General features: G+C 45.6%; 1 protein-coding gene across 1 annotated transcript in view; it reads right to left on the reverse strand.

Annotated features, from left to right (window-relative positions):
* CDH3 (cadherin 3, type 1, P-cadherin (placental)) overlaps positions 1-27,254 on the reverse strand; it is a 100,083-nt gene that overhangs the window by 32,369 nt on the left and 40,460 nt on the right. Inside the window, exons 4-7 of the mRNA XM_008567750.1 lie at positions 11,882-11,920; positions 11,622-11,797; positions 9,809-9,894; positions 9,591-9,711 (exon numbers count right to left, since the gene is read on the reverse strand). Coding sequence (XP_008565972.1) covers positions 9,591-9,711; positions 9,809-9,894; positions 11,622-11,797; positions 11,882-11,920 — 422 coding nt within the window. The remainder of the gene's footprint in view (positions 1-9,590; positions 9,712-9,808; positions 9,895-11,621; positions 11,798-11,881; positions 11,921-27,254) is intronic.

The raw sequence follows: 27,254 nt of genomic DNA on the forward strand, positions 1-27,254 counted from the left end.
CTGAAACTGTATACATTATAATACAGATATATTTTAAGCAAACTTCAACTGTAGAAATTTGACATGGTGCCATAAAGATGAAAGTCTCACTTTGTATGCAAAATTTTAAGAAATGCAAATTCCCTAAATTAGAAAAAGTGGTAAAGAGTCACATAATTTCAAAGCTGGAGAAACTAGTGAATCATAAGCATCCCCCTAGATCCTCCACCCCACACATACACTTCACATAGGTTCATATGAGAACATAAGTCTTGAATCATGGGAATTATAAATTATTTGAGGTTTGCAAGAATGCTTCCTTTATATAAATGCAACCGCCCTGTATAAGATTGTTGACTTCAGCAATATTTGGGTTTAAGAAAAAACTCATAAGCCCCTCTTAGGGGAAAAATAACATCAGAAATGAGTGCCTGCATTAAGAATGAAAATCAACTTTTATTCAGCAAAATGCTTGCTAACTAGATTTTGAAATCTAAAGAAAAACTGGATCCTCATTAGTATAGTGGCAAGTAAAAAACAACAAAACCTGGAGGAAAACAATGCATTTTTACTTTGAATGTCAAGTTCTAAAGCTCTCAACACCCAAGGAAAATAATACTAGTGTGAATAGATGTGATAGTTTACTTTTGAGCCATGCAACTTAAAATTTTTTGATTTTTGGTGATTTCAAATGCTTTTGAAACACTATTCAGGTAATTAAGTCATAAAAAAATGGTTAATATGAAAACGAATGATTTTTAAATGGTATAGTAATCTGATCTTAAACTTACAGCACAGTCTGTCTTAAAGATATTGTTTAAACATAAAGCTCAATTTATCTGGATGGGGTTAAGATGAACAATTCACTTGATCATCTTTCTACAGCTGTCTTTCCTTATAAGGCAATTCCTGATATATTTCTAATAATCCAAACACTTTACAATTTTTATGTTAACCCCTCCCTACCACATCTGTAAAAGATAAAAATAGGGGACTGGCTAAATAAATCATGGTATAGTCACCATGTAGAAGATTGCAGAACTGTTAAAAACAAGATAGATGTGTATTTAACAGTCTGGAAAGATGCCTGTGATTCTAAGTTAAAAAAGCAAGTTGCAGAATAACATTTGTATGCATGATACAATCCAATTCCTGTTTTTTTAATTCCTGTATGCATACATAAGTTTTTTGCGCAGAATAAGATTTACATGGATTCACATTAAACCATTAACTGTGCTTGCCCTTTTGGAAAACTGTGGAAGAGAAGAACTTTCATGTGTTTATTTCTGATTTGCTCCTATTGACAGGCAGTAGAATTCAGTGGTTTAAACTCAGGCTGCTTAGATTTAAATTCAAGTTTACTACTTAGCTGTGTGATCTTGGACAAGTTACTTAACCTCTGTGGCCTCAGTTTCCTCATATATAAAACAGTGATAACAAATAGTACCTCCCTCCAAGGATGTTTGAAGATTAAATGAGTTAATACATATAAAATGCTAAAAACTGAATCTGTTACATAGTAAGTGCTACATATTTTATTGGAAAAAATTTGTCTTTTTCAGTGAACATATATCATGAATTAATTAAAAATCCCAACCAACCAGCCCTACATAAACAATATAAAATAGTATATATGGGGGTGGAGGGTGGTAAAAAAATAAAAGCTACCAGGCAAGTTCAATCATCAGCCAAGTTTGCAAACTACTGAGTAAGGCCAAAGGCAGGGGTAAACCTGTTGGAATGGGGTCCAGTCCCAGTTGTACGTAGGAATGTAGGAGAGTTGTGAAAGGCAGGAGAATTCTAGAAGCTGAAAAAAGACCGTAAAAGACAAGAAAACAGCAGGTCTTGAAGACTGGTGGGAAGCCCTGGCTGAAGCAACTCCACTGGGAGAGGGCAGGGTGTGGGCCAGGTGTCCTGTTCTGGCTTGTGTGTGGAGAGCCCACAAGTAGCTGTTTTTCCCTCTGCCTGAAGCTACAACAAGATGGGGCTTGTTGTGCAAAGGCAGCTCAGAAGACAGCCAGACTTAAGCAAGACATCCAGGATGGCAGTTGAGCCCTCCATCTGGCCTCTCTAACTGACCAACTGGAGGTCCACCTCCACATAGCTCTAGGGCCATGGAGGCATTTCCCACACATTGGAGAGCCAGAGCCTCAAGGCTGAGAAGCTGGGACTCAGAGTAACTTGCCTCGGGCCACACAGTTTGGGCTGAGAAACCAGGCCTAGGATCCCCTTTCCCTTGCCTGTGCCTGGACGCATACTATTAGGTCTGCCCCTGCTGCTGAATTTGACAAGAGTCTGAAGAATTGCTGAAAGCATCCAGGTGCAAACTATTTCTTTTGATAGTAGTTCTTGTTTCTCTATAAAATGACTGGCAGGTGTGGAATAGCTGTGGTACCCAAATTTGGGGGAGGAACCTTCTTAGAAAGATGCACATGCACTCTTGTACATAATTAATTCCATGGGATTGAAGACTTCCTAAAGTAAATGTGAGACCCTAGGTCAGAATCCCTCAGTAAAATAAATCCTCTCCTTCCCCTAGTGTACAACAGGTTTTCAAGGTTTCTTGGTAATAGAGAAATTCAAACTAATCTTATGTGGTCTTAAACAAGCAAAGGGGTGGCGGGGGGTGGTTACTGAGATTGAGGGGGAGGAGGAGGGATTGCACCTCCTCAACCCCCATCTCCCTATTTAACCCCTGAATGCTTCAGAGTCCTGTGGGAAACAGACCTTTCCTCCCTAGGGTTCTGTATAGCCAAGAGAGGCTCTCCTAAGAGAAGTGGCCCACTAGTTCTCCCACCTCCTGGCAGGGTGGCCCTGGCTCTGAGCTCTCTCCTCAGATGTCAGACAGCCACAGAGCCAGAGGTGTGAGTTCAGAGATGGAGTAAAGAGTGAAAGGAAGATGCTCCTTTGACTTTCCTTCCCAGGATGAGGCATATTGGTTCCCTGCACAAGCAGCAGGATCATGGCAGCTGCAGCCTGGAGGGGATCTGTCAGCTGGAGGAATGTGCAGACCACTGATGCTCTGGGGGTGCCTGGATTTGGCTGGGAGAGGGGAAGAGAGGGCAGAGTCTCTCAAGCTCCTCCACTCAAAGCAAGGTGGGGGAGGTCCTTGATGCTGGGGGCAGGTGGGGGTGGGGTGAAGAGAGGCAGAAACAGAATCTCTGCTGAGAACTGTCAACTGGGCGTGCTATCTGGCCTGGTATCTGAACTCTTCCTATTCCCCCACATCCTAAAAGGGAGAGGCCAGAGCTCCTGGACAGAAGTGCCCCCACCCCCACTCCCACCCCAGCTCTTGGTGATTAACAGAGGCCTGTGGAGGGAAGAGGAATTCAAGTTCCTGAGTCAGAAGTTAACTATTTCCAATCTTCCTCTAGTTTGGCTGGGGCCACAAGACTCGCAACCTCTTTCTCTCTCCTATACTGTTTCCCAAATGGTTAGTACCTCACAGTTAGGGGTTTAGACCTGGGTTCAAATTCTGACTCCCCAACTTACTAGCTGGGTGACCCAGGATAAATCACGAAGTTACAAGCATAGGTTTACTGTCCAGTTAAATGGGGACAATTCCATCCACCCCACTGGGCTTTTAGGAGGATTAAAGGGGCTTATTACATAAAGTACATAGTGTAATTCTGGAATTCAGTAAGCTCTCAAGAAATGGTATTTAGGTTGTGGTGGTTGCTTTTTAAAGCCCTTCCTTGCCAGCCCTGCTGTCTGGGCTGGTAGTGCTGGGTAACTAAGTGAAATGAGGGGGAAAAGTCAGCTGAGACAGACAATGACCTTTGGTCTGAGAAAAGTCAGGAAAGGGAGTTGACAAGGGATGCCAGAGATGGGGCCCAGCGTCCTGGTTCCAGAGCAGACTTCAGAGACACTGGCCTCCATAGGGGTGCAACTGGGACTTCTGCTATATCTTTTGCCTTTCCCAGATATCTCACTGCCTCTGCTATGGGGTGAGACGAATCCCAAGCTGGGCTAGCCCCTACTTCTCATTTGGCTCTCCCCACCTTGTATTCCATGGTCCAGCCAGATAAATGTATTTAAGTTCCTGGAACCCATCGTGCTGTTCCCTGCCATAACGTTCCTCACCACCTCTCACACCCCAACCCCCTTGCTAACTCCTCCTCAGGCTTCGGTTTGGACATCACTTCCTCCAGGTCCCTCCAAGAACATGTCAGCAACTCCTCCTATGTGACTCTATATTTTCCCTTTCCCACCTCCCACTTGATCACATGTGTGTAAATATGTATATATACTACTTATTTTGTCTGTCTCTCTCCACTAGCAGGTAATTAAGTGGCCCTCATGGCCTGGATTTTCTGCATGTTATGTTCACTAATGTATCCCCAACACCTAGAACAGTACCTGACACTTAGTAGGTACTCAATAAATAGTTGCTGAGTGAATGATTCACTATTAAAATTGCCTGGAAAAGAAAATAAATTTTTAAAAATTAAAAAATAAAATTGCCTGGTGACTGTCCTACTTCCTCCTCTAATCAGGAGCTCATTGAGGTTAAGGAGTTGTGGGCCTTGCTTACCTCTGAACACCTAGCACCCAGTAGGTACTCAGACAATTGTAGGCTGAATGACCATTTCAGCTTGGCCTTGGATCTCAGACACCTCACTGCCTCTATAATAAGGGAGGAGCTGGACTTGACCACCTTAACCAAATGAGGAGGCTGCTGCCCACCTACATACTAGCCTGGATAAAAATCTCCACCTAGGAAGAAGTTCTCACCCAAGAAATTCAGGGCCCTTTTCAGATTCCCTTTCTACTTTGGGGGAAAGAAGCAAGCATTAGCTTAAGGGCAAAGAACAGGAAGGTTTTCTCCCCCCAAAACAAAGGAAGTGACCAAGTACATAATAAAGACATGCTGTCTCTTAGCATAGGGCCACATGAGAAGCAAAAATCCAGAAGGGGTGGGTCTGGTAAGGAGACTTTTGGGGTGGGATAATCCAGAAGGGACCCAGCTACTTCAAGACAAAGAAAAGCTGACTTCCTGTCAGTGCTGGGATCCTCAGGTAAACCTCAATTAACCCAGCAATTGTTCTCCCAGGTATATACCTAACAGATATAAGTACGTGGGTTCACCATAAGACTCATACAAAATTGTTCATAGAGCACTATTTGTCATAGCAAAAAATGCAAACTACCCAAATGCTCAACAATAGTACAACTGTAGATAGTTACCTAATGGAATACTGCACAATGATGAGAATCAATGACAACTACATCCAGAATTATGCAGGAATTTCACTAAGTGCAGTGACAGAAGCCAGATCTAAGAGGATATACTGTATGATTTTTTCACACTGAATTCAAATAGAGGCAAATTAATCTATGGTATGAGAAGTCAGAATAGTGGTTATCTTGGGGGAAGGTAGAGATTGGGAGGAAAGGGGCGTCTGGGGTGCTGGTGATGTTTCTTAATCTGTATGCTAGGTACCTGGGTATTTTGTGATGTTCATTGAGCTGTATGCTTATCATTTGGGCACTTTTCTCTACATATGTTATTCCTTGGTAACAGCTGGTCTCTGAATGTAGACTATTTAGCCTCTGGACCAAAGCCTCAACTGATTTGGGCAGGGGAGGCCTTTCTCTCCCTTCCTGTCCTCTATCCTCCTCCAAATGCTTTGCAGAACCATAGTTTCTGGCCCTGGAAATTCAATGCTCGTCATTAGCAATGCCTTCCTTATGCAGCAGGGAGGTGAGGGCAACCCGCACTGGGTAACCTAGGAACAGGGTGCCATGTGAGGAGGTGGGAAGGTAGACTAGAGGTTTGAGACCTGCTCCCCAGGCACAAGCTAATAGTGACGTAGGACAAGAGTCTTCGGCAACCAATACTATCCTGCTGCTGAGAGGAAGGCAGCCAGCAATTTGGTTTCCATTCATTCCTCGGAGGCAGATTTATGGGGCAGTGTGGAATCCCCTTGGACAGTGGAGTTGGAAAATGAGGATTTAAATCCTGGCCTTACTTCTGATTGCCACAGTGACCTCACACTGAGTTCCCTAAATCCATTTTACAGCTAAAGGGAAATTATCACCACCGTCTTTGCAAGGCCACCATAAGCATAAAAAATATTAGACTGTAAGCTCCCCAAGGACAGGGGCTTTGTTTTGTTCACTGTTTTAGCTGCAGTGCTAGAACAGTGCCTGATACATGCAGATGCAAAATATACGTTCATCAAAAGAATGAAATGTAAATAGAGGGCATAGCCCAGAGTGGAGGCTCCAAAGTAAAAAGGAATTTTAACACCAAAAGCTGAAATAAAACCATTTTGAAGTTAACTCATGCTCGGTCAGATTCATTACTAAACTTTGATGTTTTCTAGGGCCGGCCCGTGGCTCACTTGGGAGAGTGTGGTGCTGATACAACCAACTCAAGGGTTAGAATCCCGTTACTGGTCATCTTTTAAAAAATAAAATAAAATAAACTTTGATGTTATTTTCCAAAGCTGATGATGGTTAACTTTCAGTCTTACCCAAAAGCTGAGGGTTGGTTGAACCTCTTGAGGGGCCATAATGAAATACTGGATCTGTTTCACTGCCATGAAGCTGTCTCCCAATTGTTTGCCATTAAGGATGGGTCGACCACTGAATATCACTCACTTTTAATCACTGCTCTAACACCACGCAAGTTCCCTCCTCCCACCTCTCCTTTGTCTTTGCTTCCAGACCCCACCTGAAGGAAGGTGAAGTCCAGACTGTGGGCTTGCAGTGGGGAATGTCCCCTGCTCTACTTCCCTCCAGAGTAAACTTTCCTCTTTGTCTAGCCAAGCCCCCATCACTAGGACCCTTAAAGACAGTATCCAAGCCAGTCCCCTCGTAAGAAATGTTTCTGGATAACTATGATAAAAAAGAACAAATAACTAAATTCTCTTGGGGGTGGGGGTTGTTATTGGTGCCTGTGGGGTTCAGGGCTCCAACATTCCACTTGTTCCTTCCATCCCCTACTACTCTCTGGTAGTAAAAAATGCCAGAGAACTTGGAGTCAGAAACCTCCATTCTGATCACTGCAATGAAGACTTTGGTGAGGACACAACCACTTCGGTTTCATTTGTAAAATGGGCCGACCTTCTCAAAGTTGTCATAATTCATGCAAATACTTACTGGATATCCTTTTAAGTACCAAGTCCTGGACATATGCCAAGATAAAAGTCATATCTGTGACCCTCAAAGAAGTTCATGAGCTGTTTAGCCTAGTGAATTGACTCTATTAAGCTGTGCCTCTGTTTCTCCCCCTTTAAAACCACGGCAGGGCTAGGCTATGGGGTTTCTGAAGTTCCAACTCTGAGATTAAGAGCTCAAGTTGTTTAATATTTACCTTACCTGCTTCAAGGGAATGTTAGAAGGATAAAGCAAGCTCAGAGTTGTAGAAGGGCTTTGAAGAGGAAGATGCACATACAAACAAGGTATTAATTATACCAGATAATTTATTTGAGCTCAACTTCACAGACATCTGTGATATTCATAACCTAGGGGCAAACAGGGGCAATTGTTTCTTAGCAATATGGTAACCATTGTCTGCTTGGCCAAACTTGAGAGTTTGTATGTACCCGCAAGATAACCCTTTCAACATGGCTGGATCCAGGCTGGGGCACCTGTGTTTTGAAGATGGGGAGCTGAAATGGGGGTGGAGAAGTAGCAAAATGTCAGCTACTAAAGACCAAGGGGGGAAATACCAGTATTTTTTGTTGGGAAGTCCCAATTTATTGGGACCAATTGGGACCAGAAACTCGCTTTTACTTAAAAGAAGGCGGCAGCCCATTTCACAGGAAGCCTGCTCTAAGAACCAGTCATGTTGCAGGGAGATGCAAGGTGAGCCAAGCACATTAACCCACCATTTGTTTTATAAACCAGGTGTGCTCCTGGCACAAACTCACCATTTTCACAATCATAAACCAGACATCCGAGAAAGCTGAATTTCCTGAAAAGATTTTAAATGCTTGACATCATCAGGAAGCACTGGCCAAGCCAACCGTGAAATCAAAAACCTGATCACTGCTTCCCCCCAACGACCTCAAGCCTAGTGAAGTGACAGCTAATCTGATGTTTCTTGCTTCAGTAAAAAAGATAAGGCACAGACAACACAAGGCCATAGCCTGCTCTCAGAGACTAGTCAGAGAACTTGACAATGGCGGCGGGGGGGCGGTGTAGATTTGGCAGAGGTCTGGTTAGCAATAAAGCTTCCTCAGGGAGCCGGAATTGGATTTGGGGCCCTGCCCGAGTTAACATTTTTACAGGTTGGCTCAGTTGCAGTTTGCTAGTCAGCCAGTAAAAACCCATGCGCAAGAATTTAAAGTTTATGAGGCATGGCCTCTTAATGCCTCTCCTCAGCTCTCTACAGCCAAGGGTTTAAGGAGCCTGGCCTAGCCCGGGTGTTAATTGTTTTGTCAATCTGCAGAGCTATTTGGGGAAAGAATTGAAAAAAAAAAAAAGTCTTCTACAGACTCAAGGCCCCTAATCCTCTTTTGGAGAAACAACGGAAAGCCATTCTGTCCCCTAGACATTGGCACCCCCACATTCAAGCTGTGGGAATTTGTAGCCGGGGTGAGCGGTATGCTGGAGGCATTAGAAAAATGCTAGGTGTTTTTGAAGCCAGGTAAAGTATAGATCCTCTCCCCAGATAAACGTACACACAAGTTCTCAAACAATTTTACAGTTTAAGAATCCTCTGGACCTCCAACCAAGGATCCCGGATTACACCCCTGCTTAAGAACTTGGGTTTGATCCCAATGAGGATCCCCCTTTGTTCTCTCCATTTGGAGGGAAAGAGCCCCCACCAGCTAGCAACTGTATGGGTCTCATAACACACTGGTTTTCCCTACCAAAGTTACCCCCACGCTCAAGTTTTTGAACTTTGGGGGAGGACCAGAAATTGGGAGATCAAAAATGTGCTTTGATCTCCCATCCATCGCCCTCATAGCCAAAGGCCTGCCGGTTTGGGACACCCCCTCCTCCCAGTGACCTAGCATTACAGCCCCAAGACGCTGGGGGCGGGGTGTACCCCGTGCGTGATGGCCCCAGCCCAGGTGTACCAATCCCAGTTTCCAGGCAGGCTGCAGGGCGCAGGCCCTCCAGTAAGGGCAGGGTTAAGAGTGCATTCCAGCTGCCGGGAAAGAAAGGGGGCGGGGGAGGGGAGCGCGGAGAAGAGAAACAGACCCGGTCTGTCTGTCGGAGACACAAAGCACGGTTCACAAAGGGGGCCGAGAGGGGCGAAGGGGGCTGCCCGGGGCACGGCTCATCCCCACACCTGCGCCGGGGTTGGGGGAGGAATGTGGACTGTGCATTCCTCCGCTGGGGCCAGCGGGGGAGAGCTTCCCACGTCGGGGCTGGGTGAGGGGCTCAGGCGCCAGGCACCCCAAAGGAGGTGGTCAACCTAAGCAGCAGCTGCGGGGCCGGGAGGGGCTGGACATCAGAGGGCGCTATGCTGTCCTGCCTTCTCCGTCAGCCACCCGTTCCCAAGACGCTATCTGCGCCTTCCCGGGACCTGCGGTGGCGCCAGAACTCCCCTGCTCCGGCCTGGACACTCCTCGCGCGAGCCACACCGGAGCGGACCACGTGCGGCCCCTTTCCCGCGGCTCCTACCCAGGCCAGCTCCTGGAGGGTCTTACCTTTCCCCAGGGCCTGGCCCGGCTCCAGCTCCGCACCTCCCGCCTCCAAGGTCACTTCAGCCTCCCCGAAACGCGCCCGGCACGGCTCAGAGGCCCCGCACGGCAACCAGCAGACCTGAGCCTGAGGGCAGAGGGGGAAAGAGGGAGGCTGGGTCACAGGCGTGCTCGGACCTGCATGCATCCCATCCCGGGGAGTCCTTACGGGGCCTCGGTACTACCTTGGCCCCAAGGAGCCCAGCCCCGCGCTTTCCCCGAAGCCACCACCGCGTGCGGACCCCTCCCGCCCTCCAGGGAGCAGTCCCGGCTGGGGCAAGGACAAGGCAGTGGAGTACCTGAAGTAGGAGGAGGAGGGACGCGAGAGGCCCACCAGGGAGCCCCATGGCTGGAGGAAGAGGGGCGAAGAAGCAGTCGCGACGGCAGGACACTGCGTCGCTGAGACCTCAGTTGCCTCTGAGCGCCTCGGCTCGCGGGAGCAGCGGGAGGAGGCCAGGTGAGCACAGGTAGGTGCTGATTGGTCCAGCGCCACGAGGTCCCGCCCCCTCGCAGGTGGGGCTGCCGCCCGCGCGTTAAGGCAGCCTGAAGCCGCTCCCGTCCTTCCTGATGCCAGTCTGATGCCTCTCGGTTTTGCTCGAGCTGCTCCCGGCAGGGTCTCAGCCCCTGTCCTTCATGTTCTGGGTTCGAGGGGGAAAAAACCCCACCCCACTCCTCAGCCTCCGCAGCACCGGAAGAGGAATGTTTCTTTGCCTTGCGGCTACAGCGGGAAAAAAGTGGAGACACATCTGAAACCGACTGAAAACAGAGGCCCCCCATTCATGCTTCTCGGAGGCGCTCTGCTATCCAAGGCTTTGATGGAGGCCGGTGTGTCCTCCCACACCCGGCTACAGCCTCTCTCTCCACTTCCCGTGCCAGCCCGCCCCAAGGATCTGGGGCTTAAACCTGGCAGTGAGGTCCCCTGGGACCGCATTACAGACTCTCACTTGCGGGAGAATCATTACTTCTGTTTCACAGCTGGAAGGCTAGAGAGAAGGTCCCAGAGTTTTCTGGAAGCCGTAGTGGCGTCAGAGGATGCGAGGTAGGGGGATGGTTATTAGCCCTATAATCTCCAGTACCCCCCCCCCATGTAAATAATGAACGCTTTCTCAACTTTATGAAGGCAATTTTTAAAACGTGGTTGTTTTTATTGGTCTGAAATGCGGTATATAATTTTAAGTAAAAACTGCTTCCCGTGCAGAGCAGCCTTCCCGTGACTCTCCGACAACAGCTCTCCTACCCCTCCCTGGGAGGTAAACGGCGGAACTCTACGTTACCCTCATTGCACAACGTTAGACAAGAAGTGCTTTCCTCTTTGCGGCACACAAGTGGGCCCTGGGCGTAGAAACGGTCCTGAGATCAGTCACTGCACCTCACACGCCCTTTCCCCACGGAGCTAGGCTTTCCTGGGCGTCCCACCCCTTGTTCCCTGAGCCCTCCCCCCGCTGCCTTGAGAACTCCACGATGACGCCTCCTGGTCCCTCTTCCTCCCCAGTTCAGATTTAGGGGGCCTGAAGAGCGGTTTGGCGCCTTCAATTATAGATTCTTCGGCCTTTAAGGGCTAACCTGGTAACCTACCCGTCCTTCCCACCACCAGACCTGTGGCGAAACGGTGATGGCTTGCGCTGAGACAGTGGGAGTCTCTCTCTCTAACTGATCATGGTCTCTGGGCCCGCACCGCCTGGGTTTGAACTGGGTCCCACCACTTAACTAGGGTTGTAGCCTCAGACAAGCGAAATAACCCATCCGGGCCTCAGTTCTGCATCTGTCAAATGGGGCTATCATGACACCTACTCTCCAAAGTACTGGGATTAAATGAATACATGTAGACGAGGATTGTATAAATTAACCCATTTAAAACGCTGAACTCAGTACCTGGCACAGACCAAGTGCCCAAATGCTGCCTGGTATTATTGCTCTAGGAGTGGCTCATTTGTCCTCCTCCGCAGTTCCATATCCTCCAACTGAGAGAATGAGAAGCGCTGTAATCCTTGATTTCACGGCTGAGGGTAAAGCGAGCAATTGGCATCTGGTATCTGGAGAGCCCTCCGTTATCCGGCCGGTGGTCCCAGCTGCTGGAGGTGGGGGGTGCACAACGCGCGGCAGCAGCCCGAGGCAGCTGGCTGAGCCCCGCGTCTTCCTCGCCCCGCTCTCCCGCAGGGGGCGCTTTCCGTGCCCTAGGGGAGGTTGGATACCCGCGCCCGGGCGCGGCTTAAAGGCGCAAGCCCCAGACGCGACGGGGTGGCCGGGCCTATCCTCACCTCGCAGGTTCCTCCGCGCCCGCCAGGAGCCAGACGAAGCTATTAGGCGGACAGTTAAACACAAACGAGCCCCGGGATACAGGTCCTAATTAAGTAAACACCCGGCTGGAGGGCTGTGGAGCGCGCTCATTTCCGCCTCCTTCCCGGGCACTCAGCATTCCCCGCGGGGGCGGAGAGAGGAGAGGAGAAATTGAGCGTCAGCTTTTCTGCCTGCAACTTGGACCACACCGCTGTCTTCTCCGTAGCTCCCCGTGTCGGTCGTTTGTTCATTCATTCATTTAACAAATATTTGCTGACAGCCTGCTATGTGCCAAGCACTAGGGATACAACAGTGAACGAAATACACACATCCCTGTACCCTTGGACCTCCCATCCCAGAGTGTGGGGGTAGAGGAAAGTAAGTACACAGATAAGTGTGTGTGTGTGTGTGTGTGTGTGTGTGTGTGTGTGTGTGTGTATGTATATATATATACACACACACATATGATATGTTAGATGGTATTATGTGCTGTGTAGAACAACCAGGACAGAATGGGAGATGCAGATTCTCTGGACAGGAGGTGGGGTTGGAAATTGGCTAGGCTAAGGGCTACTGTGAGGCTAAGGCTAATGTCTCGAATCCTGCTCACAGCACCAATTGTCTAGCTCTTAATCCTGTTCCTGATGCCAATTGTAAAGCCAGGCGACCACGCTAGTTGTTGCAGCTCTTTTACCTGCCGGTAATCCTGCACCGACTGGGCCCATGGTTGAACTAGGGCTGGGTCTGGAGCCCCCAGACCCCTCAAGCCCATTCACAGACTGGGTCACAAACTCTTTACACGCCAGGCTGGGTCACCAGACCCTTTCACGCAGGTCTATAATCTAAGCAACCGGCCACACGGTCCTTGGAAGCTGCAGGTCTGGAAAAACATGGCCAGGCAGGGTGGGCACCTGAGGCAGTAAAACACCAGCCAAAGCGGCAGCGGTGCACTTACTCCACTCATACACAATGTTTACTGAACGACCCTGAACCGGCTCTGAGGCGAGGGGAGCCTGACCAAATTGTTCCATTTTCCCAACAGAAATTATGAACAACGTGATCCAGAAGGTGTTTCAGCCAGGATCTAGTAGGAAACAGAATACAACTCTGGTGGTTTGAACCTTAATGAAGGGACTAGAGAAATGCGCAGGGTTCATCTGCTGGCAGTGCCTCCCGTTCACCAAACCCAACCAAGAAACCAGGGCAAGAAAGCCCAGGTGATGGAGTCTGTAGGGGTCATTCTCCCCGGGCACAGGACAGGGTCCAGAAAGACAGAAAATACATGTGGGGCAGGGGAGCAAACAAGAGAGCCCAGAGGCTTCAAAAAGAAAGGGACATTAGAACAAGGACCCAAAGGAAAAGAAAGAAGGAACAAGCTACAGCTGAGGATATCTAGGGAAAGAGTATCCAGGCAGAGAGAACAGCGCAAAGGCCCCGAGGCAGTAGAATATGTGGAACAGCAAAAAATGCCAGTGAGTTTCGAGTAGAGTGAGCAAGTAGGAAATGAGTCAGTTTGGGAGGGTGGGGAACACATCTTGTAGAGCCTTCTAGGCCACTGTAAGAACTCTGGCTTTTAGTCTGAGCTGGAGGGGTGGAAACCACTGTTGGTTTTGAGCAGAGGATTGATGCTGAGAACAGATTACAAGGGCACCAGGGTACAAGCAGAGAGGCCAGTTGGGACTCTATTGCAGTCATCCCGGCAAAAGATAAAATGGCTTGGTTCAGGCTGGTCATGGAGGAGGTAAGAAATAATCAGATTTTTTAAAACCCCAGAAAGTCACAAGTGTTGATGAAGATGCAGAGAAATAGAAACCCTTGTGCACTGTTGGTGGGAATGTAAAATGGTGCAGCTGCTTTGGGAAACAGTTTGCTAGTTCTGAAAAAAATTAAAAATAGAATTACCATATGATCCAGCAATTCATCTTCTGGGTGTATCCCCAAAAGAAGTGAAAACAGGGACTTGAGATATTTGTACATTCGTGTTCATAGTAGCATTATTCATAACAGCCAAAAGGTAAGAGCAACCCAAATGTCCATCAACAGATGAATGGATATACAAAATGTTTAACAGGTACAGAGTTTCAGTTTTGCGAGATGAAGAGTTCTGTGGGTAAATGGTGGTGATGGCTGCACAATTATGTGAATGTGCTTAATGCCACTGAACTGTGCACTTAGAAATGGTTAGGATGGTAACTTTTTTTTTTTTTTTTGCAACTTCAGCCATCAGTGGTATTTTGTTTTGTCAGTGTCTATGTATTACATAGGTATTAATGTCCTTTCTCTCACCTCTACCCCAGGATAGTGAATTTTACCACAATTTAAAAAAAATTACTAGGGCCGGCCCCGTGGTGCACTCGGGAGAGTGCAGCACTTGGGTGCGCAGCAGCGCTCCCGCCGCGAGTTCAGATCCTATATAGCGATGGCCGGTGGGTTGCGATCCCCTTACTGGTCACACACACACAAAAAAGACAAAAAAAAAAAAATTACTAAAAAAATAAAAAGAAAAAAAAATCAGATTCTGGTATATTTTGAAGGTGTTACCAATGAGACTGGCTAAAAGATCGTGTGTGGGGTGTTAGAGGCACAGAGGGTCAAGGATGACTCCAGGGTTTTGGGCCTTAGCAACCATCAGGATGGCAGTGCCATTCCCTGAGATGGGGGAGGCACATGTAGTGGACAGTGTCAGGGCCCTGCTCAGATCACTTTTACACTTTCTGAGCTCCCCTCCCTTGGCTTCTGTGTGCTGATGCTCCTAACAGCCTGCACGTGTGACTCTCTTCAGAGGCCTGACCTCTGGCTACTGGAGTCCCTTTGCCCTTGCACGGCAGTGCCCAGGAGTTTACTTCCCCAGCCTACAGCCAGTGACCAACTAGTGCAGAAAGGTGAAAGCCCAGCTTCCTTCCCTGAAGATGGACAAACTCTGAGATGTAACCCACAGTTCCACTGCAGGATCAGGTGGAAGCTGCCCTTTGTGGGACTTGGTCTGTGATCACACCCTGATTGCCCTTCTTTATCCTGCTTCTCCTGTTCATTTACCAGTTCCTCCTGGGAGCACTTCCTTAATAAGTGACTTCAGGCACATCGGTCCTCGTGTCAGGATTGGCCATTGCTGGTAGAACAAGCTTGGGTTAGGGGGAAGATCAAGACTTCCATTTAGGGCACGTTTAGAGATGCCTAGTAGTGGCATGTTGAGGAGGCTGTGGTTGCATATGCCAGTTCAGGGGAGACGTCTGGTCTGGGGATACTCATTTGTCACGATGGGAAAGTATCAATTCTGGGGCAACCTGTGGGGACAGGCTTGCCCAGGTAGAACCTGAGGCCTCTGGGGCCTTCCCATTTCCAACAGAGCAGGGCCTTCCTCAGCGGTCAGAATGTTCACTCTGTCCCTGACTCCCTCCACCTACACAGGCTGGGACTCTTCCACTCTTTTTGCTCTTTTCAAAAGAACTGCATCTTCCCAGTGCTTCTTGTCTGCATTTTACATTTAAAGGTGTGCTACTTACTGTCATGTGACACCTCTGGCACTGTTACTTTCTTCTCAGTGTCTCTTATTGCCTCACTCTCCATTACCTCTTTCCTCCCTCCTTGGAAGCTCCTTGGAAGCTCCTTGGAGTCAGGAATCAGGACTATCAGAATCTAACATCTCCAGACTTTTCTACAGCACCTGAACAGGGAAATGCCCATGGAATTGAAGTTACGGTCTGTTATGGTTTGAATGTATCCCAAAATTTCATGAGTGGAATCTTAATCCCCAGATTCATATACTGATTGGAAGTGGGGCCTTTGGGAGGTAATTAGGATTAGATAAGGTCATCAGGTTGGCCTCCATGATGGGACTGGTGGCTTTATAAAACTAGGAAGAGAGACCTGAGCTGACTCTCATACTCTGGCCCTCTTGCGACATGATGCCCTTCGCTGTGTTATGACATAGCCAAAAGACCCTTACCAGATGGTGGTGCCATGTTCTTGGACTTCCCAGCCTCCATAACCATGAGCTAAATCAATTTCTGTTCCTGATAAATTACCCAGCTCAGGTATTCTGCTATAGCAGCAGAAAACAGACTAAGACAGGGTCCACAGACCTGAGTTTGAATCATGCCTCTGAAAATGGTTGTCTGGTGACCTGAGGTGAGTTACTTAACCCCTCTAAGCCCTCTGGAGCTAGTAAGTCCCATTTGATGAGACTATCCCAAACTGAACTCCTGACCTTCCCCTATAAACCTGCTTCCCCCAAATCTTTCCATCTCAGCAAAAGGCAACCGCATCCTCCAGCGGCCCAGGCTGAGCCATCTCTCAGTCTCTGACTCATCTTCTACCACTTGCTCACTTAGCTTCTCTCACACCGGCCTCCCTGTTGTTCCTCAGACATGAGAGGAGCTCCTGCCTCAGGTCTTTGCACTTGCTCTTCCTATGCCCAGCTCACTCTTCCCCCAGACATCCACCGCCTCAGTCTCTCTCCTTCACTTCTCTCAGGTCTCTGCTCAGAAGTGGCTCCTCAGAGAGGCCCCCCGACTACCCTGTGTAGATAGCACTCTCTCATTATCCTGTTTCTCCCCTTTCTCCTGCTTTATTTATTCATAAGGAATAATTTTAAGAAAAAAAAGTAAAAAAGAAAGAATATTTATTCATAGCACTTATTACACCTTGATTTATTAGTACCTATATAATTTTTTTGAGAGGCCATGTATAGTAATGATCAAGAGTAAGGACACTGGAGTCACACTGCCTGGCTTTGAATCCTGAGTCCAGCTCTTCTTAGCTGAGACTGGAGGTACCCTTGTGCCTCAGTGTCCTCGTCTGTAAAATGGGATAAGGATAATAATACCTTCCTCATAGGTTATGAGTTAATACTGGTAAAGCACTTTAGGACATAGTAAACATAAGAGTTTATTCAGTTGTACTTATTGCCTCTCTCCCCCCACTGAATGTATCCTCTGTAGGAGGCAAGGGTTTTGTCTCTTTTGTTCACTGCTGAATCTGCAGTACATAGGACAGTCTGGCAAAAATAGATACTCAGATATTTATTGAATGAGTGAAACCAACAAGATAATAACTGTTAAGCATCTGACAGGGTGCTAGATGCATAGTAGAAGCAAAATCAATGTTGGTTCCCTGACCCATCTCACAGAGCTGATGTGAGATCCTATGAGCTGATATAAGGGAAAGCATTTTGTTAAGTGTCATACAAATCATAAAAGTTATAATAAAATGAACCACTACCATTTCCTGATTACTCACTGGACACCAGACTCTACGTTAAGTACTTTCATGCATGATGTCATTCTAATCCTCACAACTCTACAAGATAGTTCATATTATTCCTGTTTCACAGACAAGGAAACTAAAGGTAAGTGCCTTGCCCAAGGACACACAGCCAAGGCAGTGGCAAAGCCACGGTCTAACACAGTGCTGTCTCACTCCAAAACTCATTGCCTCCTTTAGTTGCTAACCTGCTATCCATAAATATTTGCTGGAAGAATGAATTTGAGGGGCTAGCCAGTTAGCTCAGTTGGTTAGAGTATGGTGCTGGCAACACCAAGGTCAAGGATTTGGATCCCCATGCTAGCCGCGCGCGCGCGCGCGCGCACACACACACACACACACACACACACACACACACACACACGACAAACATTTCTTTGGTGTATTAGATAGATTTCCACAATATCCTATTCTTTCTCTTAAGAACCTCTCAAAATAAACATTTTTGCTTTCAGTCCAAGGTTAAATTCTGGGTCCTCCAAGAAACATTGAGAAAGAGATTTTCTGCCCATTTTTGGCAGAAGAATTCCCAGAGCTTCACTCCCATGGAGCACACTAATGGGGAGGTGTCCCAAAGACAAGCAGGTGTTCCCCAGTCATCCAGGATGTGGCCTTAAAACCTGGTGAGGCCCTTTTTCCTGGCACCTCCAACCAGTTCTGAACAAATGATTCCATAATCTTTGTGTCTGTTCCTGAACTTTCGGGGACCCTCCTTTGTGCCCTGTGCTGTCACTGGCCAGCTCTTCCTGTTTATCATTTCTGAATCCCTAAAGGTACTGATGCAGCCTGCTCTCGTGGAGAAAGCTGATCCGCATACCTTCCCTTTCCTTGAATCTTGGGTGGGGCTGTGCTGCCTTCAGCACTGTGAATTTTTGCCAAGGCCTGAGCTGTCAGTTTCCAGAGATCAGAGGACAAGCATTTATGTACGTGTGTATGTCAAGGGCAAGGAATCGATTAATCAATAAGCACTCACGAAGCCCTAAATCCCAGTGGTTGGCTAACATCTAGAAACTCTTAGAACTTTAGGGCCAAAAAGGACCTTAAATAAAATAATACTAATAATAACAACAAAATAATAACAATCTGCCCTCAGAGCCATTAATCTTCCTTCCCCTGAAAGGCAAGGGTGACCTGGCTGACCATATTTCTCCAGTTCCCTTGAGAGATGACTTCCTGTTGGGCTCAGCCCATGGGAGGCACTACTGGAAAACTGGAGGGTGGGACAAAGGAAAAAGCCAGGGCATCTCTCCTCCTTCTTCAGCAGTGTCCCTGTTTGGCCTCTCCATTACCTCTGCATTAAATTCCCTCTGGTTCAAATGCTCCCAGTGGTTTTTTATCTTCCTGACTGATAGAACAGTTAAAACTTACACAGTACTTACTATGTGCCAGACACTGCTCTAAGTGCATTATGTAAATTGACTTATTTAATTCTACGATCAGAGGAATGATTACATTTTACAGATGAGAAAGCTGAGGCACAGAGAGTTTGATCTAGCCCAGTGAGATCCTAAATCTGGATGCATATCAAAAATTGGAAGCTAATAAAAAATAGAGGAGGTGAGAGATATCATCCTAACCCTACTGAATCAGACTCTCCAGTCTGTAGGGCCTAGGAATCTGTGGATTTAATAAGCTCCCCAGGCAATTCTGATGCAGCCAACCCAGCACCCTTTCATGAACTGGTATTTGCGAAACCCTAACTTCGTTTTGGTGATGAAGACACCAGGATTCAGATCAGGAATGTGACCTGCCCATGGCCACACAGCAAGCTCAGTGGCAGACAAAAACAGGGCCAAGGACGGCACTGTCTGCTTCCCCCACTACCTTCTTGTTCAAGGTCACATGGCTGGTTCTGATGTTTAGACTTGCTCTCCCTGGGAGCCATCTGAAGCCACTTCTTATTAGAAATGTTTTGGAAAATTCAGTATATAAACAGACATGTATGCAGGATTGCTGAGTGGTTGATCGGTGTTTGGGAAAAGGAAAAGGGAGGCAGTCTAATCCACTTAATCTCTTATTTTCCAATCTCTCTGAATAACTTTAGAGAGCTTGTTAACTCTTCCCTTGTCTACCTTTCCTTACTGACTCAGTCACTGTGGTCAGGACAAGAATCTACATTTTTTAACAGGGGCCCAAGATGGTTTGACAATTTGGGAAAATATAAAAACCCAAAAAGCCCCAAATCTGAATGGACTTCAGTAATAACGTCAACTCCGTAATGACTGGAGTTTTTACTCATTTCCCCCAAATGCTGTATTCCCAGCATCAACAACAGTACCTGGCACACTGTAGGTGCTTAATAAATATTTGTTGAGTGAAATAGTAATGATATATATTTTTTTGCATTTTGGAAATATCTTCTGTACAGTTATTCACCAGACCTCATAATGGACATGACAGATAGAAGAGTTCCCATTTTACAGGAGATGAAGCTGAGTTCAGAGAGATTCGGTGCCTTGCCAGGGCACACAGCTGATGAGCGGTGTTGCAAGTCCTCTCTATGAAATTTTTCTCTCCCAGCTGAAAGGATGAAAATGATGAGAAGAACATAGGCAGAGAATTCAGATATGAATGAATGCAAAATAAACTTCCAGAATAAATAAATAACTTGATAAGGAATTCTATTTATCACTAGAGGGAGAGATTGAATGCTTGAAGATTCCAGGGGATGCACAAATCCCTCTATCTCTTGGATTCCTAACTTTAGTTGTTAATTCCTTGCTTGCCTGCTATGTTGCTAATAATAGCTCCCCCTGATACTATATTGTTAAGTGCCAAGGGCTTTGTGCATGTTATTTCATTTAATTTTACCGTCTTTCTCCTGGACTACTGCAATAGCTTTCCTTTTTGCCCCTCCAATCTGTTTTCCCCACTTCTGGCAGACTGATCTTTATAACTGCTAAATCTGATCACTTTGCATCTCTAATTAAAATCTCTAAATACTTTCCTGTTGTGCTCTATCCAGGTCTTGTAAGGTCCTGCCTGGTCTAGTCCCTACCTACCTCCTCATCCATTACATTCAACACATATTTAATGAGGCCCTACTATGTGTCAGATGCTGTTTTGTGCACTGAGAATACAATGGTAAACCAACTCCAATGCTTTCATGGAGTTTATGATAATAAACAAGTAGAGAAGTGGACAGACAAGATAATTACAGATGGATGTAAGTGCTCAACAGGAAATAAAGTAATGAGATAGTCACTGGGGAAGCCCATTTTTGATAGAATGGTCCAGGGCAATGCTCTGAGGAAGTGACATTGAAGCTAAGACCTGAAGGTTGAGAAGGAGCCAATCATGGGAAAAGCTGGAAAAAAGAGTATTTTGGGCAGAGGGAATAGCGTGTGTAAAAGTCCTGAGGTAGGCAATTTCTAGCAATCAGGATCAGAGAAGTCAGTGTGGCTGAAGGAGAGAAAGAGACAGAGAGAGAGATTAGAAAAACAGATGAGAGCCAGATCATATGAGGCTCTGCAGCTACAGAAAGTGGTCTGAATTTTATTCCAGGGCAAAGGAAGCTACTGAAGAATTTTAAGCAGAGGAAGAATATGACTTGATTTATATTTTATAACAACCCTCTAGCTTCAGTGTGAAAAATTGATTGGGGGTGGGAGGAATGGAAGTAAGGGACAAGAGAGGAGGCTGGTGCTGTGTCCAGATGTGAGATGACAGACTTGGCTCAGACCATGGTGGTGGCAGAGGAAATGAAGAAAAGTGGTAAGATCCTAGACAGAGCTTTGGGTAAAACTGACAAACTTGCCAATAGATTGGTTTGGAGGTGAAGGAAAGGAGGAATTAAGGCTGTCTCCTATTGGGGCTTAGATAGATGGTGGTGCCATTTATGAAGATATAACCAGGTACAGGAGGAATCAAGAGTTCTAACTGGACTGTGAAGTTGGAGGTGCTCTGAGCTAGCCAGGTACAGACATCTACTTGTCCGTGGGCTATTTGGGTCTGGTGCTAAGATGTTAGGCTAGGTTGGAGATAGAAATGCAAATATCTCCATATAGATGACATTTAAAGACATCGGATTATCCCTGAGGCACTTGGACATTTGAAGACTGGGTGTAGGAGGAAGGACTAGAGAGATAAAAGGAAAACCAGAAGATTGAAGTCAACAGAAGAGAGGGTTTCAAGAAAGAGGAAGTGGTCAGCTGGGTTAAATGCTGCTGGGAGGCCATGAAAGATGTGGCCAGAGACATGTCCATTGAATATATCATTGCAAGAGTTTTACTGGAGAATCAACCCTGAAGCCAGGTTAGACAGAAGAGGAAATTAGAGGTGAAGAAACATGTAGACAACTTTTTTCTAAGTTTGGTTTAAAGGGGAGTAAGGAAATGGGGTATAGCTGCAGGGGTATGTGGGGGTCCACTGAGAGTTTGTTTTTCAAATGGAATTTACTAGAATCATGTTCTCCAAACTTCAGTCACTGAAGAACCATCTTTATTTTTGCCCCATCCTCAAACCATGGGTGCTCTATACTTAAAATTTTTCTTAAAGTCAACTCACTTTCAATTAAAACAGATTTACTTTAAAAACTTTCTTAAATAATATTACTATATCAAATGGGAAACCGACAACATTTGCCAGAAATAGAGGGTAACTGATTAAAAAATCAGTACAATGAGAAGAAAACAAGGTTATTAAGTTCTAGCTGGATATTGCTGCCTGCTGGGGGCTGAGCCTGGGAACAGCTCTTTGTTTAGAAAGGAAAATCATCAAGTGTTAGATATTAAAGACATATCAACATTTAAGTGAGACTTTCTTTTTGAAGAACTGAAAGAGGATTGAAAAGAAAATAACTTTTTCTCTATGTGATTTAAAACCACCTAATACCAGGCCTACACCCTGAGAAACACTTCTTAGAACATTTCTTTTCTTTGCTTCTTTTTTTTATTTAATTTATTTTATTTTTTGTCAGCTGGCTGGTATGGGGATCTGATCTTTTCTTTTTTTATTGTGATATATCTTGTACCTAGTTGAGTGCATAAATCTTAAGGGTAGAGATTGATGAATTTTTACATGTCTATACCAACATACCCACCACCCCAGCTCAAGATATAGAACTTTCTTTTTTTTTTTCCTTTCATTTTTTAAAAAAAAGATGACTGGTAAAGGGATCTCAACCCTTGACTTGGTGTTGACTCAGCCAGTGAGTCAACCAGCCATCCCTATATAGGATCCAAACCTGTGGCCTTGGTGTTATCAGCACCGCACTCTCCCGCGTGAGCCACGGGCTCGCCCTAAGATATAGAACTTTCTAGCAAGGAGGCCAGTGCCAGGCTTTACACATAACAGACCAAGGCTGTGTCCTTATGGAATTTACAATTTGATCCTTATGATATACCTAGTACCTAGCATAGTGCTGGTATACAGTAAGTGCTCAATAAGTAGTTGTTGAATCATCAGCCCCATGAGGCAGGTTGTTATTACTATTCCCACTGAGGGCATAGCATTGTTAAATGGAAAAGGTAGGATTTAAATTTAGGACTTCCTGGCTTCAAAGTTCATGCCCTTAACCATGCCTCAGAAGACCAGACCCTGCTGGTTCCTCCTACAGCCATTCATAGAGGGGTGTTTTAAGAATTCTTTTGAGTTGAAAGAATTAAAAACCAACTTAGGAAAGTGTTCTAAGCTTCTTACTTGAGGTGCTATGAAAGACTGGCACCTGCTTCTGATGGGACTCCATTGCTCATGGCTCTCTGCCTTGGACACTGCCTTAGTGCGTTTTATGCTGCTATGATAGAATTCCACAAACTGGGTAATTTATGATGAACAGAAGTCATTTGGCTAATGATTCTGGAAGCTGGAAAGTCTAAGAGCGTGGCACCAGCACCTGGCGAGGGGCTTCGTGCTGCATCACCCCATGGCAGAAGGGCAAAGAGAGTGCAAAAGTGAGAGAGGAAGGGGGCCAAACTCATCCTTTTTATCAGGAACCCACTCCCACAATAAAGGCATTAATCTGGTCATTAGGGCTCTAATCACTTCTAAAAGGTCCCAATTCTCAACACTGTTGCATTTGGGATTAAGTTTCCAACAAATGAACTTTGGGGGACACATTCAAACCATAGCAGCCACTCATTATCATAAACAATTTTTTAATTCAGCAATTGATTTGCTACTTCTCAAGGGCAAAAGAGGTGCCTGATTCTAAGCAAACTAACCTTTTGTAGCTGGTGTGGTGATGAACTCGTTGGGGGCCATCATCTTTCCTACTCCTGATGTTTCCTTCTATGTGAAGGGTGTCCCATTAGAGTAACACTTGATGGTAAGGTGCAAAAACGACAACAAATTCCTTCTCTCCCTGTATTCATACCCCTTTGCAATGTGCCTTTGCAGATCACCCCATTAAGAGATGAAGTCTACAGCCCTTGAAGCTGGGCTTAGCCATGTGACTTGATTTGGTCAGTGGGATGTTATATAATGCAAACAGACTTGAAAATCTTGTGTATATTGGAGCTCACTCTCTTGCTGCTCTTTGGCAGCCTGAGACCTCCTTGCGAAGAAGCCCAGGCTAGCTGTGTGAAGGATGTAGTCCCCACAGGGAGCCGAGCAGAGATGGCCATCCCAGCTGAGGCACCCCTGGATCAACCAGCCTGCCAATTGCCAGGTGTGTGCATGAGGCTACCCTAGACCATCCAGCTCTGTTCTGAGCTTGCCCAGAACAGAGGAACTTCCCAGTCTACACACAGAATTTTGAGAAATAATAAACATTTTTTGTTTTAAGCCGCTAAGTTTTGGGGTAGTTTGTTTCACAGCTAAAGTTAGCTGATACACACTCTTAATCTTGGTATTCCCATTGTCTATCTTTCCCAGGGAGGAAGAGTAACTTAATGTGATTAGTGAATTTTATTCTTTAAGCTAATTAGTGGATTCGGAAGGAAAAACTGGGTATGTATAACTCAGCCCCTTCCTCTGTTCTTCCTCTTGAGAGTTATTGCCTAGTTTTCATTAAAATTTTTTAAAAGTCCAAACATTTTATTAGAAAAAATTTTAAACACACAAAGGATGAAAGAACATGTTTGGCTCTGTTTCTCTAGGGGCAAATTATGCCCTTGCTGAGAGAGGAGCTGATTGGGTAAGTCTAATACTGGCATTCAGTATTAATAAGCCCACTTGCCTGCAGATTTAGACCACATTTTCCAGTAATAGCTTTATTAGTAATGAAAATGCTATTTTGGTTCCCACCTGCTGATTCCTTTGTCTTCTTCTCATTGGTTTGGAACTCAGCTTTTGAAGACAGGTGTTATTTCTTAGGCCCTATAGTGGATTATGTCCCTCAAAACTCCCTGAAGCTTGAATTGTGTCCCCCAAGTTTTATGTATTAGAAATTTGGCCCCAACTGTGACTGTTAAGAGGTGGGAAATCCTATTATGGTAATTAAAAGGTGGAGCCTTGAAGAGATGATTACATTGTAGGACCCTCCTGTAGTGAATGGATTAGAAATGGTGGTCAGGGGTATGGTTCTGAGGGCTTTAAAAGAAGAGGAGAGTCTGTCTTTCTCTCCTCTCTCTGCTCTCGCTGTTTCTACCATCTTGCAATGTCACTGTTGCCACCACCAGATGGACTTTGGACTTCCCAGCCTCACAAACTATAAGCAATAATATTTTGTTGTAAGCAACAGAAATGGACTCATACAGGCCCCCTCAAACATCCCAACTGGAATATTCTGCATAAAGACTCAAAATAAGGCAAATATGGGCCGACCCCATGGCACACTCGGGAGAGTGCAGCGCTGGGAGCGCAGCGGCACTCCGGCTGTGGGTTCGGATCCTATATAGGGATGGCCGGTGAGCTCACTGGCTGAGCGCAGTGCGGGTGACACCAAGCCAAGGATTGCGATCCCCTTACCGGTCACAAAAAGGAAAAAAAAAAAAAATAAGGCAAATCTTTCAAGTGTTACATAAATGCTGCATTCAGTGATGGAATAAGAGGCAGCCATTTAACATGCTATTACAGAAGAACATTTATTTTTATGAAAAGATGTACACAGTGCCAATGCAAAAAGAAGTGTATTGATGGTTGGATAGACGATGGCTCTCTAGACAGATATGTGACGAAGCAATGTCAATAAGAGAATCTAGGTGGTATATGGGTGCTTGCTATACAATTCTTTCATTCTTTTATGTGTTTGAAATTTCTTTTATAATGAGATGTTTGGACTTTTTAAAAATTTAAATTAGAAAATAATATCTAAAGAATAATCCCTTTTTGTAAAAAAAAAAGTGCATAAATACACAGGGAAATATAATAAAGAGTAGTTTTTTCCAAAGGAATATCTAATAATGTCACCTTTCCTATACAAAAACCCTTTAATGGTTTCCCATTACCCAAAATAGAAACTCCTTAATAAAGTCATCCAAGGGCTGCCTGGTCTGGCCCTGACCACTTTCCCATCTACATCTCCCTCTGCTCTAGACACACAGGTCCTCTGTCTATCCCTTGAAGCTGCCGTGGTCTTTTCTGCCATAGGGCTTTTGCACATGCTGTTTTCTCCACCTGGAGCACTTTTCTTCTTTTCCATTTAATCTACACTTGTCCTTCAATCTTAGCTCAATTGCCTCTTCCTCAGGGAAGCCTTTCCTGACTTCTCTCACTAGGTCAGAACCCAATATTTTATGCTCTTGTAGGACTGAGAATATACTGGCCCTTGTCCTTGTTTAGATTGTCCATTTCTTTATGTGCATATTGGATTAATTTCTGTCTCCCCATTAATCTGTGAGCCATATGAGGGCAGAGTTTGAGTGTTTAGCTCACCATTATGAATGGTGAATCCCCAGCATTCAAGTTAGCAAACAGTAGGGGCTCAATAAATGCTTATCGAATGAACAAATGGAGAATAGATAAACCAAACCACATCTCTAAGTGGTGAAATTATGAGTAATTTTATTCCCTATCTATTTCTTTTTGGCATATCTGTATTTTGGGGGGGCATCTGGCCGGTATGGACTTCTGAACCCTTGGCCTTGGTGTTATCAACGCCACATTCTAGCCAAGTGAGCTAACTGGCCAGGCCTATATCTTTTTTCTATTAGTTTTCAATAAAAAATGCGTGTTATTTGTGAGTTAAAAATCAGTCTTATCTGAGCTCTAGTTTTCCATAGTGTCAAATTCAGAACCTATGGATCAAAACCAGAAAGAACAACCTCAGGGTCTTCCTTTGGATATGGGGCTGAAAAGAGAGTGCCCAAACAAAAGAATCCAGCAACGATTCTGAGGTGCTAAGAATTCTCCTGATCCCCAATTTCCCCCTGCCCCTCACTAATCTGTATTTTGTAGGTCCTTGTAACAGCATTGCACTGTCAAACATAATAAAGGACACCAAAGCTGATTTGTCTGTCCTCCTGGATAAAGTAGTGACAGCAAAGACAAAACATCACCAACAAAACTCTTTAAAAATTTAAAAAGCCAGATACCTCCTCCATTCTGCATCTGCCAGGGAAAGGAAATCGCCTCTGGCATGGGCCTGTGTGGCTGCCCGCCCTCTTCCCAACACCTTTTCTACAAATACCCCTCCCCTGCTTATTCTCAGCTGCTTGCTGGAGGGTGTCAGGTCCCCCTGCCAGGGAGTTGGAGGATGGGGAAGCCCCCTATATGGGTGAAACTAATGAGTTGATGCTCTTTGAGCATTTGAGGATCAAAGCCTGAGATCTGAGGCCTTGGCAAGAACACAGCCACCTGGAGGCACGGGTGGGCCCAAACCAAGAGGCCCTGGATCAGAAAGGGCCAGGTGCTATGCACACACCCACACACTGGGCTGGGCCTGCTGCAACAGACAAGTGTGGGGGCTGGCCCTAGTAAGTCAGGTCCCGAAACTGATCCTGCAGAAAAGGAAGGATTTGGAACCACTGTAATTAAATTAATACAAGAAAAAGAAAAAAAGAAGGGGCTGGCCACTTAGTTGGGTATAGCACAGTGTTATAATACCAAGCCCATACCAGCTAGCTGCAAAAAAAAAAAAAAAAAAAAAAAAATTAGTACAGGGATTTGGCAGGGGGAGGGAGAGGTAAAGAACAAGGAAGAAGAAAATGACAATCATTCATGTTCTTACCAAATTAACCAATGTTAGAATTTTAGTTTATTTGCTCCTGGTCT

This window comes from Galeopterus variegatus, unplaced genomic scaffold (genome assembly GCF_000696425.1).
Source record: "Galeopterus variegatus unplaced genomic scaffold, G_variegatus-3.0.2 Scaffold18, whole genome shotgun sequence".
Classification (NCBI taxonomy): Eukaryota; Metazoa; Chordata; class Mammalia; order Dermoptera; family Cynocephalidae; genus Galeopterus; species Galeopterus variegatus.